The 19,629-nt window shown below is 43.5% G+C and overlaps 1 protein-coding gene across 1 annotated transcript; it reads right to left on the bottom strand.

Moving 5' to 3' along the window:
* Nucleotides 1-341: 341 nt before the first annotated feature.
* On the bottom strand, nt 342-19,589 carry ern1 (endoplasmic reticulum to nucleus signaling 1). Its single transcript, XM_086185993.1, has 22 exons — nt 19,332-19,589; nt 13,047-13,167; nt 10,274-10,307; nt 10,022-10,094; nt 9,795-9,867; nt 8,815-8,937; nt 7,884-7,985; nt 7,533-7,794; nt 7,221-7,299; nt 6,840-6,999; nt 6,578-6,684; nt 6,294-6,488; nt 5,395-5,659; nt 5,223-5,313; nt 4,935-5,124; nt 4,570-4,669; nt 4,279-4,478; nt 3,820-3,967; nt 2,971-3,098; nt 2,486-2,609; nt 1,817-1,884; nt 342-1,737 (listed from the first exon to the last, which is right to left on the bottom strand). The coding sequence occupies exons 1-22, from the start codon at nt 19,395-19,397 to the stop codon at nt 1,201-1,203; spliced, it is 3,246 nt and encodes a 1,081-aa protein (XP_086042119.1). The 5' UTR covers nt 19,398-19,589; the 3' UTR covers nt 342-1,200.
* Nucleotides 19,590-19,629: the final 40 nt, after the last annotated feature.

The following is a 19,629-nucleotide window of genomic DNA, read 5'->3' as shown; positions in this document are numbered from 1 at the left end:
CACTTGACTTGATCACACGCAACGTCTGTAAAACAGCCTTCAATTTACAGTGGATGTTGTGCCGATAAAGGGACAAAACTAATCTGCGAAAAGAAAAATGCAGCCAAACAAGCTTGTCTTAACCGTGTTGATGGCTTCTTCCTCTTTCTGAGGTGAAGTGGCCAAAGCACCTTGGAGCTTTTATCCAGCGAGTCTCAGGGGGTGGAGTTTGGAATTGGGCACAATCCTGTCTCGCCTGTTTTTTAAAGTACAGCTTATTTTAATGTCTCGGTCATAGAACTTTGAGTTGCGAATGAGGTTTCTCGACCGGGCAGAAAAACCTTCAATGAAAAACAAAAGCTTTAGTATAAAAAAATAGAATTTAATGTGCAAGTCATTAACTTCACTTTGACACCCTCCAAGAGTTCATATATGCGTGAGCGCTCGGCAGCCTGACCAATAAACATATCGGACTACATCATCACATGATTAAAATTACTTACAGTGTTACAGTGTCAAACCTGAACACCCTTTGGAACAGTCCACTCACACCAGGTCGGCACGATAGTCTTGATTGACAAAAGAGAGAAGCGATCTAGCAGCATTAACTTGAATCAAGCAAATGTAGCATAGTCAGTATTAAACATCTGCACCCATACTGCACAGTGATTTCTTTTCTTTAAGAAAAAGAAAGAAAAAAGGCACCTTGGCCACGTTAAATGATTTAACATCAATGTTCCAAATCCTGCATCCGTCTATACAAAAATATATATACACTATCTGTGCAGTGAACCGGAGGAAATACAACATTGCATCATAAGACTACCCAAATACACACACACACACACACACACACACACACACACACACACACCCCACAATAGAGGCCAGATTTTTGACAAACACTATTTTTGGACACATAGGAATAAAATAATAAAAATAATATTAATAATAAAAAAAAAATATCTCCATGCTCAGTCGAGCTACAAGATGAAGTCCAAAACCACCCTGCTGGTTAATCGGACCTCTTTCAAAGAGACTTGTGGACGGTTCTGCTGCGGAACGTGGTTCCCCAGGTGAGCAGAAGGCACTTGGTTCAGGGAGTAGCAGCAGCTATTCCTGCCGGTGGATCCCAGGCACTGCAGGCCTGATCCCCACTAGCACGCAGCACAGCAACTGAGTCCCATGCGGTGTCCACTTGCCCGTTGCGCTGGGTCCACTTCACACCGGCTCGCAGTCCAGTGTAGGAGGGAGCGGAAGAAGCGTCTCAGGCTGGCTGAGAGGAACTGTTGGGGATTCTGAGGCCAGAGTTTGACAGTGCAGGTCAGTCTGTGTGCAGGGCAATGGCGTCACCATTCGCTCGGTCAGAACTGGTGAGTGAGACGGTGCAGGCTGGTCTGGTGATGTGGGGGGCACTGGTTCAGCAGGTGTGTTTGACACCTGCCTTGACTGTGACGAATGTGTGTCTTCCTGGGGTTGTGAGGAAGTTGGTGATGTGTTGGTCGGCAAGTGTTGAGTGCATGGCTCATTTTTTTGTCTTTGTGGCTCAGGGTGTGTGTGTGTGGCATCTGCTTTTGTAATGTGTATGGCAGAAGAGTAGTAAGGCAGGAAAGGCCTCTCAGGTGCGCAGGTCCGCATTCCCCGGTACGTGTGCATGAGCAGGTGGGGGAAACGGGAGGTGAAATAGGAGACAAAGTCATCAGGGATGGAGCCTAAAGTCTCCTGGACGTCTGCAGGCAGCTCCCGGTAATGGTGCTTCTGTTGAGACAACGTCGACTGTAAGTTTGACGACTCACTGCACACCAGACAGTCCACAGCCAGGAGAACACACCCCTACCTTGTTTCTCATCGCACGAAGGAGATCTCTGACTGACCCGCCCTTGTAGGAGCGGAATTTCCTCAGATCTGAAACACATATCAGACAAAAACCTTTACAGAGCTGTAGATGTCATAACTGCTCAGTGCAAATGTTGGCGTGACGCTGCACACACTTAACCTTTCTACACTGAAGCTGTCCTCAGTGCCGGCATTTCACAAGCCTTTTTCAAATTACCATAATACCATGAGAGCTTGCGCCACTGAAAAGATTTCCATCATTTCCTGAAAGCAGAGAAGCTGCGCGTTCCAACCAGATACAGGTTATTTAAATCAACAACAGACAGAAGCAGAGCGGAGTGGAGGAGTGAGAGCTCAGAGAAGGTTTTTGCAGTATTCTGATTAGTTTTTTGGTTGAGGAGAGGAGTAGATTACCTTTCTGAGTTTTGAGCGTTTCTGGGAGCGTTTTTTTCCCCCCCAGTTTATTCTTTCAATTTTCTGCGTGAAATAATTTTGGAAACTGCCCAAAAAGGTCCCAAAATGCCTGGACATCATGCAATTATTTAGCATGACTGGATGTGTTGCGAACTTCAGTAAAGCAACAGCAGAAGTTTAAAGCAACGCAAGACAGATTTGGCACAGCAGCAATTTGACCACCAGTGTCTCCACAGGGTTTGTGTGTTTGACATACCGGTCTGCAGGGGAACTGTGATATGCTCCCTCCAGTCTCCCTTGACAACGGCCCTCCCACCTCTCTCCAGCTGTCTCACAATCGGTCCATCCAGTGGTTCCTTCTCTATTCTGTCGCTCACGTCCTGCAAACAAGCAGCCACAAAAACACCACTGGTGGATCTTGATGAATAAGCCGGGCAGCCTCAAGTCTAACGGTTACATCTACGACTGCTGACGGCCAGGAAATTTAGCAGAGCAACAGATACATTCATGTGTGATCATCATACATCCTACAAGCAATCCTTCAGCAACTCTTCATTTTCTGTTCTCTTAAATGGGGAACAAACAGCCAGATTATTGGCTGGATTTTGGGCCTGATATGAAGAGAGTACAAGCTGCTGCTGCGTGATGTGGGTAGTAGGAATCAGGTGTGTTTGGCAGGAGAAGCGTGAGATGAATGATATATTGATATATTTCATGAGAAAAAAAAGGAAAGGAACCAACCTGAAAGAACTGCAGTTCCTTCTCCAGGCTCCAGAAGAACGGGTGTTTGAGAACACACTCTGCTGAGGGCCTACTTTGAGGCTCCATGCTCAACATTTGCTCGATTAGATCTCTGGCTACAATGTCCTCTGGTAGACACAAGGATACGAACAGAAGACGTGCACTGTCAGTAAATGTGGCGTAGGAATCAGTCCTACATCCCAGAAATAAGTTGAACGGTCGCTTTTCCCGTTTCAAAGTCAGTGGGTTCTCAGAGAAATGCAAATGAATTGAGAAGAAAAGACATTTTAATGTGTTGTTTTACAGCATCAAACACAGCAGTAGAGACAGTAATTGTGAATTTCAAAGCTTTGATGCATCTCAAAAAATGTCGCTTGCTAATATGCCGCTAAACAAGACTACAGAGTTTGTCGTGGACATCAAGTGGCATCACGCCAAACACAGAAGTAGAGTGAAGCTTGCCGTCATCTGTGGTGTAGTTTGTCCATAGCATAACATTAGCTTTGTTATGCTAATGATTACATTTATGCTTCAAAAACCAAAAACCTTCCAAAACTACTATTTAGCACAAAAAAAAGTAAAATCTCAAAATGTTGGCAGTCACAGCACTTATTTTCTTGCAATAATAAGAAAATTAGAGTAAAATCTCCCTTGCTTCTGGCCAAGGGAACCTATGATGATGCCAGCTTCCTGGTTGGCGTACAACAATGTATCACCGCTGCAACGCACTAGGTTGTTTGCCTATGAATCTTTCTTTTGTTTCATCAAATTACAAAATTTTGCCATTGACAAATGAAACTTCAAAAAAAAAAAAATTAATTAACATAAACCAAGAAGTTTAGTTCTCACCATGTTTCTCCATTTGAAAATAGTCAAGGCTGTATGTTCCCAGCAGGATGTTGGCTTGCCGCTGCAGTGATTTGCCAAAAGGATGGTTGCCCTGAGACACAACGTAGTAGAACACACACCCAGCGGAGAAGATGTCAACAGTGCAGGTCTGAAAATGACGAGAAGAAGAGAAGGACAGAGGAAAGTCAGAGAGAGGCAAATCATAAAACATGCTATACCTATATACACACCAGGGGCAGTCTATTAGTTAGATTGTAGTTAGCCGGTTGCTATCAGATCAGGAGCATTATCATCACAGGTATGCTGAGGTGACACAGTGAGCTCCTCAAACTCTTCATCTCCTTTCATTCCTCAGATAAGTTAAAACGCCCTGGAGCTGAGACAAATTAAGGTCCTGGCCAGCCCAGTATGAGAGGAATTATGGTATGATTATGGAGTTATGCTACACCCCTAACTCACCGGGTTGTCTTTGCAATCCTCACTCAGAACCTCCGGGGCAATCCAGCCTTCTGTGCCAGGCACACCGGACCTTCTACTGAAGCTATGGCGGCCCACGGCCAACTTCTTACACAGGCCGAAGTCGGAGATCATGGCCCGCACCCGACCGTGGGCGTTGGGCATGGACACCAGGATGTTGTGGGGCTTCAGATCTCTGTGAACTAGAAGCAGAATTTAGAGATTTAGAGGTGAGGAGAAAATGAAGGAAAAAAACAGAAGTGATAATGAGAGCATGAAAACGGCTCTCGCTACCTATGTTGAGAGAGTGCAGGTGGGCCAGGCCTGACATGGTCTGCTGGAGCAGCATAACCGGCTCCAGTCCATGACGGTCAAAATCCTTCTTCTCCACATACTAGAGAGACAAGAGACAGTAGTCAGCGGGATCCAATCGCTACAGCAGGCTGATTCACTTCACACTGGATGACTTTGAGCGAAACACTGTGTTAAGAATGAAATTATTGGTAGATTTGGACCATCATTATAAGATTTGCACCAATATTGTAAAAGGACATTATTATCACATTATTAGCTGGTATTGAAAACTGAATATTTGACTAAAATCATTTCTCCACCCACCCAAGTATGAAATAAATTATAACCAAGTGTCCTTGCAGTACCTCCTGCAACGAGGCAGCACACAGCTCGATTGCTATGTACTGGAACTGACGGTCCCTCTCAGTGCAGAAGTATCGAATGACATTTGGGTGCTCGTCTGACTCCCTCAGCAGCTGAACCTCCTGGTCTGCAAAGCTGAAGCACTCAGGCAGAATTCTCTTCACTGCCACAGAACGGTTATCAAACTGACCCCTAGTGGAGGAACAATGGAAATACAGGATTATACAGTACATTTTACCAATAATTTGACTATGTTCATTGCTGACTGTTGATCAACTGTTCAGACTTACTTGTAGACAATAGTGCCTTCAGCACCGTGACCCAAGACCTGTTTGGGATGGAAGGTTATGTTGCCCACTCTAACAATGTTGGAGTCCTCCTCTAATAAGAAACATTGTTTCAAATGGTTAAACTACAGTTAACTATTGAACAACGACAAACGATGAGCGTGCATGTCTTTACCTCCATCCTCATGCTCATTGGCAGAGCTGCCAAGCTCTGACACAGACAGGTTGGAGTGGTTCGAAGCTCGGGGTGTCACATTAGGGCTGCTGTGGTCTGAGCACTCGGAGCGAGCGCGTGCCACCTCCATGTAGTCGCTGTCCGGGATCAGACCAAGGCCCACATCTGCAGGGGCGAAAGGCTGCTGTCGCTGCAGCAGCTCCAACCTCTCCTCCATCTGTCTCTGGAACTCTTGATGCTGCAGCTGCTGCTGCTTGTGAACACTCTGCAGTGACAGAGGAAATAATGGCTTTTAACACACCACTGTTTGTCAAGTTGTGGGCAGTTGTTTTTGTTCCATCCAGTAGTTTGTCACTGTGCAATAGAATCAGCAAAAGCGACAACACAGCTTTTAGGGTATGGCCAAGCTCCGGTTTAGCGCTACATCCAGACTACATGTATTACTGCCACCCAAAAGCTATGATATAAATAAAAGGTTCCCAAAAAGACACCACCTTGTTTCTCTGTCATTTTTCCATTTTTAATGAGAATATAACCAAACACGAAGCAGAGCCGTGACGAAGGAGCACAGGCAGAGCTGGACGGGCAGGAATGAGTCGACACAGTATCCAGCTGTGGCTGCAGCTGTCCAGCACAGACAACAGTTTAAAGTTTATGTTGTCTCTCGTTTTCTCTATAATCCTTCACTTGAAATGTAAACATTGGAGAGTTGTCACACACCAGGGTTGATGTCAGTCTGCTGCTTGTCTGTGCTACGCAAATTTGGTCTTTGTTAACTGAATCGGGAGTAAACTTCTACTGGAATGACCTGGAAACAACAGTGCTCTTATAGGAGTTAGTGTACAAATTAGGTAGAGGCAGGTATTCTATTGTCCACTAGATGGTGCTGTTTAACTTGCCTTGGGGTATGTAATTATAAAAGCCACCCATCCAGCCAGGAGGAAGGTGGAGAAGATGATGGTGGCCATGTCTTTTAGCATGGAGTCCACAGGGGCCTCTGGACGCATGATGCGACCACTGAGCCCGGGTTCTTGGATGGATGTTCCAGGCACAGGAGGTGGGGGGCCATCATCCATGCCGCTGTCGTTCCCATTCTACAAAATGAGTAGAAGAGCTGAGGATGAGAAAACGCTTTGCTCGGTGTGACAAACACATCATGCAGCACAAACTGATGGGCACGGACCTCATCCACTTTTTTGTCAGGGGGAGGTGAGATGATGTTTCCTTGTAAACTGTCAGGAAACTTCTCCAGGATCTTAGTGTGAGCGTCAGGGGGTGTTTCGTGATGGCCTGGAATGGAGAGAGAAGTTATAAACACGAATTTTCCTTTTTCATACCTGTTCCTGGAGCATTCATCATCACTGTATCAGCTAAAAATGTTTATAAACCAGAACAGATCAAATAGATGGGATATTAATCTGTGATTAATCTCTACACTGATGTACCTATGAAGAGCAGGGAGTTCCTCATGAAGTTGATGCGGTTTCGTTCTCGGAGGGCAGTGTTGAACTTGACGCTGGTGCTCGGTGTGATGACGCACTCTTTATCCTCATCAGCCTCCTGGCTGTCAGGACCCTCCAGCATGGGGAAAGTGTGACCACGAGGCTACAAATAAGCACATAAATAGTTCAGACACATCACGTAAGACGCGTCTCACAAGATCATAAAGATTCAAATGCAAAGAAAAAGAAAAGAAGAAGAGAAGTTAAATTGTTGGGGAGGTCATGGGAAATTTCAGATGCTTGAGGAGTAAACCTTGTTTTCATGCCTGGTTAAAAGGGGGGGGGGGGGGGGGGGACGACAAAAAAAACACAGCTGCGACTCACCACCACAGTGACTCCATCATGCACCAGGGAGGGAGAAGCATACAGACTGGTGGAGTATTTACCCACATACAAAGTGGCCCTGAAAGAAGATTAAAAAAAAAACGTGTGAAAAATAGGACTAAATTTAAGTGTTGCAACTGCAATAGCGTTCAGTGTACGTTCAGATTCTGAATGAATCTTAAATCAGCTCCTTAAATAGACCACTGAAAGTCAGGTTTTGAGCAGGAGCAGGTGTGAACAAGATACATAAAAATAACAAAAGAGTGCGTGTGTCTGACAACCAGTCCTGTCAGCACTCCTCCGTCTGCTTACATCAACTTGTTCTTGGGCTTCTTCTCCTTCGGAAACGGGTACTTCCACTGGGTGATGCGGCCAACCTCTCCAGACATGAAAGTGAGATAACGCAGCGTCTCTACGGCTACGTTAGTGTGAGGAACCTTGCGGAGGCCTTCGCGCTGCCAGATGTACATGGCCACCACTGGAGAATTATAATTTTGGACCCACTGAACATCGCCGGAGTCACTGTCCACTGTCACCACAAGTCCATCGCCGTTGGACACGAAGTGAGACATCTCTGGGGGGGGGGGGGGGGGTGGGGGTTGATTAGCATTTGCTGTCAGATTGCTAAATGTGTAACAGAACCACAGCAGGCAGGAGTCTTACTGTATTTGGTGTCATCATCAGGAAGGGTGGAGGCGTAGTCAGAATAAGTGGCATTCCAGCGCAGCTCTCTACTTTTGGTGTCATACATAGTGATGGTATACTCTATCAGGTTGATGAACAGAAAAAGACATTACTCACACAGGGGGAAAAAAAAACAGCATTTGTGCTGCTTGACTTTTTTATTTGTAATATGTACAAAAGCAGGCTTGGAAAACGAAGTGCTGAATTTCCATTTCTGGGTGGAAATGCAAAGCAGTGTTGAATTTCTATGCAACTTCTAGAATAGAGGAGTGAAACGTAAGCCCACGTATATGCTGCTGGGTGACATAGCCGTCAATTGACACAGAGCTCTCATGGGGCTTCATCATCCACAGACGCCCCCCCCCCCCCCGGGACATTACAGAAAACTCTCGACAACATTTGTAGTGAATGAATTGTTCCCCCCACCCCCATCCCCTCCCACTTGGTCACGGAGGAGCAGCCTGCAGGTCAAAATCGTCCTGACAAAGCTTCTCTGATGACCGACATGCAGCTCATATTCAGTTCATAGTGTTACATTTATGTTGTTAAAAAAATGATCTGAATTTGACTCTATGGCCTTAGAGCGCATGTTATTTGTTGTAAACTGATCAGCCAAAACTTTGAAACTACTGGCAGGTACTGAGTCATGACATGAATGTCCCTCATGAGAATTACCTGTTGATGGTTTTAATGTTTTGGCTGATCAAAAGTTGGATCAAATCAAGGACTTGGTGAATTGTGACACCCGGATTCATTTCCCTCCATGTTGCCTTAATCCAGAGCTCATCCCTCATCTAATAATAATAATAATAATAATAAACATGTCTGAACAAATCTCAGAGTGCTACAGATTAAAAACATAACGTGTCACAGAACTAGAATGTCACAGAAGTCAGTTTTTTCTATTTACCTGTGCGTCCAAAGTAGAGCAGAGATGAGGAAGGACACAGCATGTCGGCGAAGGAGGAAGTCAATGTCTGTTGTTTCTCACCAGTTAGCAGGTCCACCACATACCACAAGTCCTGCTTCTTGCCTTCACAAACACAGACCAAATGATTTACAACACAAGCTCTGACTCAGTTTCAGGTTGATCTAATCATTTATAAATAAATAAAAGAAAAAAAAAACACCTGACGTACCTGTACTTCACCTTATTCTATATGTTCTATACTATATTTGCTGATCATAACCATAGTAGTCACTGCAATTCTGTCTACTTGGAAATCTGTGATTTCAAGCAAACTGCCAAAAAAGGCGCATGGTGCTCAAGCCCAACAACGAACGAGTTACAAAACAGAAAAAGAAATCAGCTCTCATGATGGACGTTGCTCCTGGATCATGAAAAGACCAACCCATGTCCTCTTCTTACCCATTTTGTGAATACAGGGAGTGACAATAATACAATAAGGAGGATTATTAAGACTTGAGACTACTTCGAATCTTTAACGGGGAAAATATTAAAAGATTTTAACAAAAAAAAAAAATTGGTCTCTTTACTTTATTTGACTGTCTTTACACCAAAAGCGGCTTACATTAGATTAAAAAAAACACAGCGACACTGACAATGACAAACAAGGAGGAAAATGTCCCAAAACCCTGACATAGTCATTATGGTAGATTAACAGAAGTCTGTTGACTTGTAAGTTGAGAAGGGCAGAAACTACAGCTGCTGGCTGAGCAGAGCAGAAGTCAGGCGACACCAGCTGATCGAGAGGAAGAGACCATGGATTATGGATAAGGATCCCCCCTTTTAACCGGGTCAAAGGGTTCAAAAGTCAAAGCTGTGGGCACGGTGGGGCCGTGCTCCCAAGCTAAAGACGTAAATGTTTTGTCAAGGCAGTTTTCCATTAAAAAAAGGATGCTTGATTTCCTGTTGGTGACCAGCCTTACCCATGTAGAGGATTCCATCAGAGCTGCGACAGGGAGAGGCTTGGACCAGCTCAGGAATAGTGAATGGTAATTTCTGTTTGGGCAGAAGGAACAGACATTATGATATGAAGGCGCAACGCTGCACTTCTAATAGCGCCCTTGGTGAGATCAGGTAATATTCTGTAGAAAAAGGAACTGACAAGTTATAAAAAAAGAAGAAGAAAAAAAAAGGAGAGAATTCCTCTTACTGTGAGGCCTTCGTTGTTCTTTCCCCCCAGAGAATACAGGCTGCCATCATTGGGGTCAGGCAGGAAGGCCGGCCTGGACGACGGAGGAGAGGAGATGTGCAGTCATCACACAAAGCCCCAATTAATAAAACAAAGCAAAAAAACGACAGAGATGGTAAAAGCAAATGGTTTGTGTGGCAGCGGTTACCCCGACTGTTCAGTCTTTGGTCGCAGGCAATACAACAGATACATAGTGTACATAAAGATACGTACTCTGCCACATGTGTGGGGACCTGAAGAACTGGATCTGTGAGGAGAGAGTGAGAGACGGATAGAGATAGAGATATAGATGATAGAGAGAGAGAGAGAGAAAGAGAGAGAAAGAAAAGAAAAATTGCTATTCAAGACTGACAAGAATATTTGCCAACGATGGAAAGTGTGGCTGGTACTTGTTGAGCAAGAAACTACATGAACATCCGTGACATTCAACTGCACCTAACACAAAGTCCAAATGGAAAAGGGATTCCCGCGCGATAGCAAACACGAAAGACAAACAGTCAAATCTGCAACCAGCTCCGTATGATGGATTCATATCAGCAACCGCTACGGAGACAAAGGGAGTTAATTAATGAGCTTACACTTAATCATATACTGTAAAAAGCAAGCCCATGCTGAGGAGAGACTGAATATCTACAATCGCTAGAAGGCACATTCTAAGATTTAAATTTTACCCCCGTAGAAGAATTTTCATTTTGGAGATACGTGCCTGAAAGAAAAATCACACTGGCTATTCAGCTTGTTTTCAGAAATATTCATGGAATTCTAACTATGCACACTTAAGAAGATTTACTACCAATATCATGTACTGTGTTTTACAACACTGCCTATATTTTCTAAAAGTATAAAATGATTTGTGCCAACCTCTCGGTGGCTATCAGCTTCTAATCACCAGAGAACAATAATTGACTAATCAACTTTTAAAAAGATGGAGAATTTGCTTGACATATCGTATGTGATCAATTACAAACTTTGCAAATTAACTGTTGGGCAAATTTTTAGGAAACCGATGAAATGGTGCGAGAAAGGAAATCTAATGTCGAACTTTTCCATAAACTGTTTTTTTGATTCTTCAAAAAGAGTGGGTGGTGTAATCCAGTCTTAAGATGGCGGCCACATTTTACGTAGCTGTAACAAACAGGAGAAGAAGAAGGTATTTGCAAAGGGGGGGTTCCACAACCTGCCTTTATTCTTTTCTGAAAAAAGAACAACAATGAAAAAAAACAACAACACCTCAAGTAAGCTTAAAATAAAATTGAGGAGGTTTTTCTGTTGCCACGGGTACTTGCCTCCCGTCACCTCCGTGCACCCGGTACTATGGCCGTCTGAAGTTACACTGTCATGGCGGAAAACATGAAACCACCCGCAGCTTTGAAAACCGATGTTTGGGTGCACATTAGTATCACTAGACAACGATGTAGAGACGATGCACGCAGCACACAGCAAGTTGCATTTTCAGCTCATTTGCAATTTCCAGTCCATTATGCGGAGTGCTGCATGGATAGAAGTGTGCCGTGATTCATGATGGTAAGGTCTTACTCAGCTAATCAACAACAATGAAGAACATTAAAATTCGATTCAATTCAACCCGTCTGTGAGACACACGAGAAGCTAAAATCTCCTTTGCTGCAACACAAACACAAACCTCCCTACAGTGTGAACACACAGGGTGTGGAACAGATGGTGCTGATCTCATTGAGGTGTGAGGTGCCTGAGGAGGTCAACAATAACTAGGGATGGGCGTGGGGGCAGGATTACCAGTGGGCAGTCAATAACTGTTGTGCTGCTCAACAAGTGGCAGTATTCAGTAAATAAATGTAATTTGGTGGGGAGAGAAAACAATGGGTTTCTAGGTTGAACAGAGGGATGCTGGGATTTGTTAGCTGAAATACAAACATGTATTCCAAGCAAACAGTGAGAGGACATGCATGTAGGCTGAGGCGAGCCATCTCGGTCAAGGGAAGAGTTCTGCCTCCCACTCATCATGTGGGTTTATGTTTGCCTGACTTGAACACAACAACAGGCGTGTAGAAAGCCTGGCACACAACTGGTCACATTTATATTCAATAGCGTTCCCAGAAAAACAGACGATGCGGAGGAAACAGCCTCAGTCTGCCTCATGACTCTTAATGTAGTCGAGGCAAACATATCCAGCACGTTCAGGCCCGCGAAGGCAACTTTACTTGTTCTTTTACTACTTCAGGTTTCAGGACAGCTGTGAGAATTTAACCCTGACAAATGTCTAACAGGACTTCCAGCAACCCTTCAGTGCATCTTATATGGTTCCCCGGTGGATGGTGGTGTGCCCACATTAACATAGAAACTACAGCAAAGTTGCTCACCCTTGCCCACTCTGACCTTGATTACAGGCTATATTTGCCCCTCTCTCAGTTAATAATTAGCCCGTCTCCATGCTTAACAGAACAGCTCGCAGCGTTTACTCAAGTACAGTTGGAAACTGTTTCTAATCACTGATAAATACCAATAATAACAATGCAGAAGAACAATCATTTACCGGCATACACAGATTTTAGTGTGTTCTCACTTGCTCGACTTGCCATTTCTTGTGTAAGCAAACAGACAACATTAGAATGTAAATTAAAGTAAATTAAATTTAAACCGATTTAGCTTGCTCTCTCTCTTACAGCTGGACAACTTTGTGGCTTCCATTTAGGTTGTGTGGCCACATTTTTCATTCATTCTATTCACTGAGAGTGCCTTTAAGAATGGTCAACAAAGGGGATGGATAACCATGAAATGTAGAACTCAGGGTCAAGTCAGTGGAGGGAATCAATTCTGACACTTGAAAAAGTCAAACACACCTCACCGCGGTTTAAAAAGAAAAAGTGGGATATTATAGTTTTCCTTGTAGCAGCACACAAAGGCACTACTTCTTTGACAAATGTAACCTGAAGAAGAAACTGCACTTGAGAGGGGAGGGCAGACAAACCATAGACAGTTGCCTTTGAGGCAGCTCTTCTCCTCTTACCTTCTTTCAGCGTCCATTTGATTGAGCCTGATTTCTTGTTAACGGCATGCAGGTTTCCATCCAGGGTGGACACAAAGAGCAGGCTTTCAGGGAGGGAAACAGTGGTGGCGCTGCAAAACCCCTGAAGAGATGGAAAAGGGGAAAAAAAAAAGATCAAGATCTCCACAGCACATGATGTGCATTATCAAAACAACAAGTTAATATGCTGTGCATTCCAACAATTACCAAAACATTAACAGAATCCCTAGCAGAGTCGCATGCGAGACAGTGACTGTTCGCTGCTGTAGCGCACGTGGTAACTGCCGCTTTGGAATTATGCCACATTCTAATTCTAATATGTTATGAAGACAGTAGAAGTACAAACTAGAGGAAAGCTGACTAGGCAACTGCTGAATGAGCTATCAGAGTGTTTGAGGGACCGGAGCAGAAGGCAGCAACATGGTGGAAGGTAAACAAAAACGAGCAGCGCACGTGTGTATGTTCCACACGACCGGCCGTCACACCCGGCAAGGCAGAGTGTGCAAAAAACAGAGTGTGGAAAGTGCTTCAGTTTCCTTTTGCTCAGATGAACAGTGGGCTGACGTACTCCTACACAGACGCATGGGGAAACAGACAAGGCAACACTTGAATGGACAGAGTAATGAAAGAACCAACCGATGCGGTGGAAACAACTGAAACCACAACAGCAGCACAGTCCACCACATGACTTGGCTTATGTCCAAATTAACAACACAGTGGGAGATGTGAGCTCCACTCACCCAACAAGGAATTGTGAAACACAGCTCCTGATAACCGAGCCGTGGGCTTGGTCTGTTTTGGCAATAATGTGCAGGAAGAAGGGTCTGACTTTCCATCAAAGTAAAGAAACCTACAAGAACTCAACTTGAGCTTTCGAGCTTAAGTTCCCCCGAATTATGTTCAATTCACAGATGAGGTGCGAGTTGCAGGTGGCTGGATGAGACTTTTTATCTTTGGAAATTAAAAGAATGGAGGCCCGAGACATGAAACTCTGGTGCATTATTTGACGACAATGCTGCCGCCATTTTGGACAGGATGCATCCATGGAAACAGCACAGAACGTCTACAGAACATCAGACAAGACGATCAAGAAGAAAGTCCAAAGTCATTTAAGGTCCTTGACGAGATACTTGATCAGGGGTGGACAACCATGTGCCATGGAGAGCCACGTGTATGCAGGTTTTCCTTCCAACCCAACACTTTAACAGGTCATCTGTGGAATCACCTGTTAAAGTGTTGGGTTGGAAGGAAAACCTGCATACACGTGGCTCTCCATGGCACATGGTTGTCCACCCCTGTACTAGACAAATGGGCAAATATGCAATTAGCTATTTGGTCAAAAAGGACCAACATCTTGTCAATGCAACTTCTCTGCTAGGAATGAAATATCTAGAGTGGACTTTAATAGTGCCATCAAGAGTCGGAGAAAAACAAGGAGCTGAGAGAGCCCTCACTCTCCTGCTGGAACCACAATGGTATTGATTAAAGTCTCTGACTAATCCCCCCTTAACACGTCCCTGGAGGCAGCACAAATAGCCCCTGCATATAATGCAGATTACCCATCTAGAATTACTAACATACACATCTCAGCGTTTAGCCACTTGTGCTGGTTGGGGAGAAGGTAGGGGCCGACGAGCTCTTAAGCCACAAACAAACCACCAGAGAGAGTGAGCTGGGTCTGAATGAGTGTGTAGAATACAGCTTGCATGAGGTGAGATTTTGGAACATTTTCACCTTATGTGCACTTGAGTCAAAAAAAAAAAGACCAAAAAAAAGAGAAGCAACTTTATAACTTGATGATGAGGAAGGAAGAGGCGCAAACTGAGGGAAGTTTTGTTTTGTTTTTCAAAAGTTTCGCACTGCATCGCAGCAGAGTGAAACTCAGCCCTTCCACATTTGCTTAAAAGAGCCCCCGCTGTGATCTCACATCCTATAAAGCATTTGTGTCAATATTGTGCACCTGTGACTGTTCCCACTGGGGCAGCGAACACACAAGCTTGATACTCATAACTAATCTGTTTTTCAGAGCCCTGTGACCATGATGAGGCTTCTCGGTTTCATAAATAAATATCTTCCCAAACATCTGTTAGCCTCTTAGAAGAACAGTGATATTCAGCAGTTAGTGCTGGGGATTGGGGACAGCTGTTCGAGAGAGATATATATCTAGATCTAGAGATCTAGATAGATAGATAGAAATATAAAAATACATAGATAATATATATCTATATCTATATCTATATAGATATAGATATATATATAAATAAATATAAAAATACATAAATAATATTTGGCTGCTCTGAGTGACTGACAACATGAGTTATGATACTCAAACATAGAACCCCCTCTTCTTCCTTTGTCCTGCGTGTAACATAGTAATGTTTAGTTCTTGCGTAAGCTGGTTGCATAATACTTCAGAACTGGGTGAAACCAAAGTCTTTACAAGTTCTGAGGTTTTCATTCCACCCCCCCACCCCAGCAAAACCAGGCCAGACATTACTCAAGCAAGATGTAGTCAGCATCTCCTAACTGCAATGCTCATGAGATCACTAGCAGCAAGCTGAAGGGTCCCTGTGCTTGTCAAGCTGCTGCACGGCCAACCAACCTTCACAGGGAACACGCCGTCATTGGCAGCTTTCCCATGCACACAAGCACTTCAGACGAAGGCCTGCACTACAAGCACTTTGTCAGATACTGAAATATTGTCAACTAGATGATGAAATATTACATCACCGACCAATCGCCGACTGAAGATCTAAACCAGAACACGTCGCGTAGAAGCTGGGATAGTGCAATTAAGATAGAAAGGTGGGGTGGTGTGGGCGTGGGTTGTACAGACTTGATCGCCCTCTCTAAAGTAAAGAAGCAAACAACATTTATTTGGTTAAATGTCACAGCGGGTGCACTACTTTTGCCCAGGTTTTCAACTGTAACAGACCACGGTGGGACTTCATGAGCATGTGTGTATATATGTGTGTGTATGTGTGGCTTTCCATGCAGGATTTTTTTCCCACCAAATTTCAGCGTTTCCACTCCAAGCAAACTAGACGAACATCAAAGGACGCTGATGGGAAACCAGGTTTCACTTAGGAATCTGAATCGAGTCGAAGAATCATAGATGTCGTGAGTCTGACTAAAAAGAAGCAATGTCATGCAAGCAGACATGTTAATCAAACCCGCACGCATTCTTAACCAGGCCCTCGCACCTTTTTGAAGTGTGTGCCGGTTATTGTGTCGTTATAGAGGCGCCACAGGGTGTTGACCAGACAAAACGACCGTTTGACACACCGCAGGTATACTCTCACGTTGAGGACCTGAAATGTGAAGTCATAAGTCTGGTAATACTTGCAGGAAAAGTGCAGATATTTGTGCAAAAGTAGGTGGCACCAAACATGGGTGCACACACAGAAAGAGTCTGGGTGTACCATATTTTTTGTCCAATATTTACACTTTACCTTTGTTAATCTTCTCTGTACAAAAACAAGCAAATATGATGTTTACATTATGTGCATACTTCATTCTTTTATCTCCAAAAGCCCAAAATCGTCATCTACTGCATTTTTTCCTCATCATAAATAGATGAGCAAAGACGAGGCTTGAAACTGGGCTGAAATTAATATCTGCAACAAAAATAATACTGATATAATGAAAATGACCGACATCTGCAGATAAAGGACGTGCTAATATTCAAGAATGAAGTAATCCACATAATAAGAAACAAAGTGACGCTTAAAAAAAAAAAAAAACACACCTTCATTTCACTACACAAGCATGTGCCAACACGGTAATCTTTTTGCTAACCACCTGATGATCTATTCAGTCTTTAAATACTGCTTGAAAGCAGTTGGAGCAGGTTTCCCACACAGGGTTGTGCAAAGATGACAAAGGCCTGGGGGATGTTTGACTCCCTTCATGCCAGACACCCATGGGACAGGTGAGAAAGGAAAGTATCCACTGCGTGCCACGGTGAGACCGTGACTCAAAAGTCAACGAGTTTCTCGATTGAGATATGTGAAGGAGTGAAAACATCATCTTTATCGGCTCCTCTTGGCACGGTGGAGAGGATGTCACGTGTTGGCCCTCGTTCAGGCACCCTCGGTCGCAGCAGAGCCTATCTGCTGTTGTGATAAGACAGCGGAAGATTACAACTTTCTAAACCAGCCTGTGTAAATTGACTATGATAAAAAGAACAACACATAACAGAAATACAATTTTATTCTGAAAATCAGACTAAAATGGAGGGTTAGCTCTTTTGTACGCATCTCATGTGCTTTAGTCACAATTGATAGGTAGCATATCTATCATCAGCCCCTCAACACCACCAGAGTAGAGAGGAACCGGGGGGTACAAAGCTTCTTTAAGCCGCAGCTTAGCTGAAGTGGTTAACTTGCTTCTTAGCTAATGCGACTCATTAAAGATGAGCCGAGCCAGAGTGGCTCACCAGTGTACAGTGTAAACTCATCAGCCCTCAAACATTATCAATGAGAAGGAGTTGTGAGTTGGGTACCGATGAAATCTGACCAGCAGCAGACTGCCGAGTTGACGTTATGATGCTCCCTTGAAAAATGTCAAATTTTCTATGTAAAAATAAATTGCAGTGGAAGCACAACATTATTTAAAGGAAACAGCATGCAAGTCGAATCAGTTTAATAAGATATTGTTTTATCTCTATCCAGATATTTTCTAACGGAACATAAATGTTGCAACACTTCCTGTTTAAGCTGAGAGGAGTCTTGAAAAAACTCTTTTTACCAGCAGACCTTGGGTGATTTCTATAACATTTCGGTGAACGGAAATTCATAAAAAAAATGACTGTCTCAACTTTTTCTGGGAATCTGACTCAGCTTCGACAGGTTAAGCAGCTTCGTTTTTTTGTTTGTTTTTTTAGCAGACCTAAATTTTATACAACCCACGGCTGTTGATGAACAACGGATGTTTGTGTATTCATTTTGTACTGATGTGGTGCAGGTTGTGCAGGATTTCAAAAAGTCAGCCACATGAGTTTAACAAGTATAACCACATTGTACTTTAGTGTGGAACTCTTTCTTAATATGATACTGCAGTTGGTGGATACTGAACCTGTCCTGCTGCTCTCAGAAGCCTTTAGAAGTTCGTGGACTCAAGAGAAAGCACATTGCAGGGTCAGGATTCTCACCGTTCAACGAAGACACGCGTCAGTTTAGCAGAGATATTTCGGTATCGGACGATATTGGTCGAGTAAACTGACATCTGCCTACAACTGTGAAGACAACTGTCTTTATCTCTTAGTGTAAAAGCTGAATTTTAAAGTGCTAGGATTGAATTTATGTTAATCTAATGACAGTCCCATGGAGGTCTGACAATTTCAATAAAGGTTATTTGTTCCTTTTGTAGTTCGTTTTGTGACACAAAACTGGAATCAAAAAATTAAATAAGAGATACACACAGATGCAAAAAAAACACATTCTACGTGCACCATCGGGCAGCCTGTTATTTTAAACATCACTATTAGCCAAATATTTCACTACTGCTTTGTCTTTAGATTAAAACAACAGACGGCGATGGAAACTTGATTAAAGAACTCACTGAAACTAGGGACGGATGGAGCTACTTTCTGACATTAAGTTTCTACTTCGGTCTATTTTTGTACTTTTGTGTTCCTGTGCATGTTTGCCTCAACTTAAAAAAAAGGTTAAAAATAAATGCATGAGACAGAAAAAAAAAAAAGCAAGCAAACTTTGAAAAAAAAAGCAACTGTTTTTCCAAGCCATCACTGTTTGCAGAACACTGAAATACTTGTCGATTGTTATTTTCGAGTCTCATGTTGACTGACAAGCAGTTAACTTTGACTGAATGCTGAGATTAACTGAGTATCAATTTTAATTACCTGCTGTCGAAATACTAGCACATATAAAGACAGTGCATCGTTAAAATGCGTTGTTTCTGCTGAATTCATCGTGCGGTATGTCACATCAATGGTCACATGGAGTCTGCATTATTGGCAGTTTCCAACCTTGCTGGAAACTCTTGTTTTGCAAAACTTGTCCGACCTGCTAATATTTTAGAAAAGAAAGACGTTGATAATTCATTACCGGTCCATTATTGAAGGATATCAAAACTTGAGCTAACATTAGCTTATCTATGTCATGACTAGAAAAAAACGCCGCCACTGGATGACAGTTTCCACTGGACCACAGACGCTGCCAAGGCAGAGATGTTCGATGAATATATCGTTTAACTTCTAGTTAATGTTGTCTAACTTGAGTTAGCTCATGCTGTTAGCCCTCTTACCTTTTGTGAGTACACTAATGCCAGAATGCACCACACCACGGCCCGACTGCTAACTGTCCAGTCCATGTTTTCTGGTCTCAAACCGGGATAGACAGCTGGTCCGGTCCGTTCTTGACTAAATAGAAAACATCGTTTTGAGTCAAAGCGGCTGTATGGAAATATGTCTACCAACGTTGTAAAGATAAAAAGCGTTGAGCCCGCAGTGGCGTGCAGAAGCTACTTCTTCTTCCTGAAATGAAAAGTGTGGGGGGTTGGACTTTGGGATAGATATCCACAGGAGTGGAGGAGGGGAAACACT

Source organism: Aulostomus chinensis, chromosome 18 (assembly GCF_037954235.1).
Source record: "Aulostomus chinensis isolate RoL2024-O1b breed Wild chromosome 18, RoL_Achi_v1.0, whole genome shotgun sequence".
Classification (NCBI taxonomy): domain Eukaryota; kingdom Metazoa; phylum Chordata; class Actinopteri; order Syngnathiformes; family Aulostomidae; genus Aulostomus; species Aulostomus chinensis.
Note: the sequence above shows the minus strand (reverse complement) of the source record. Positions and strands in the feature narration are given on the sequence as shown.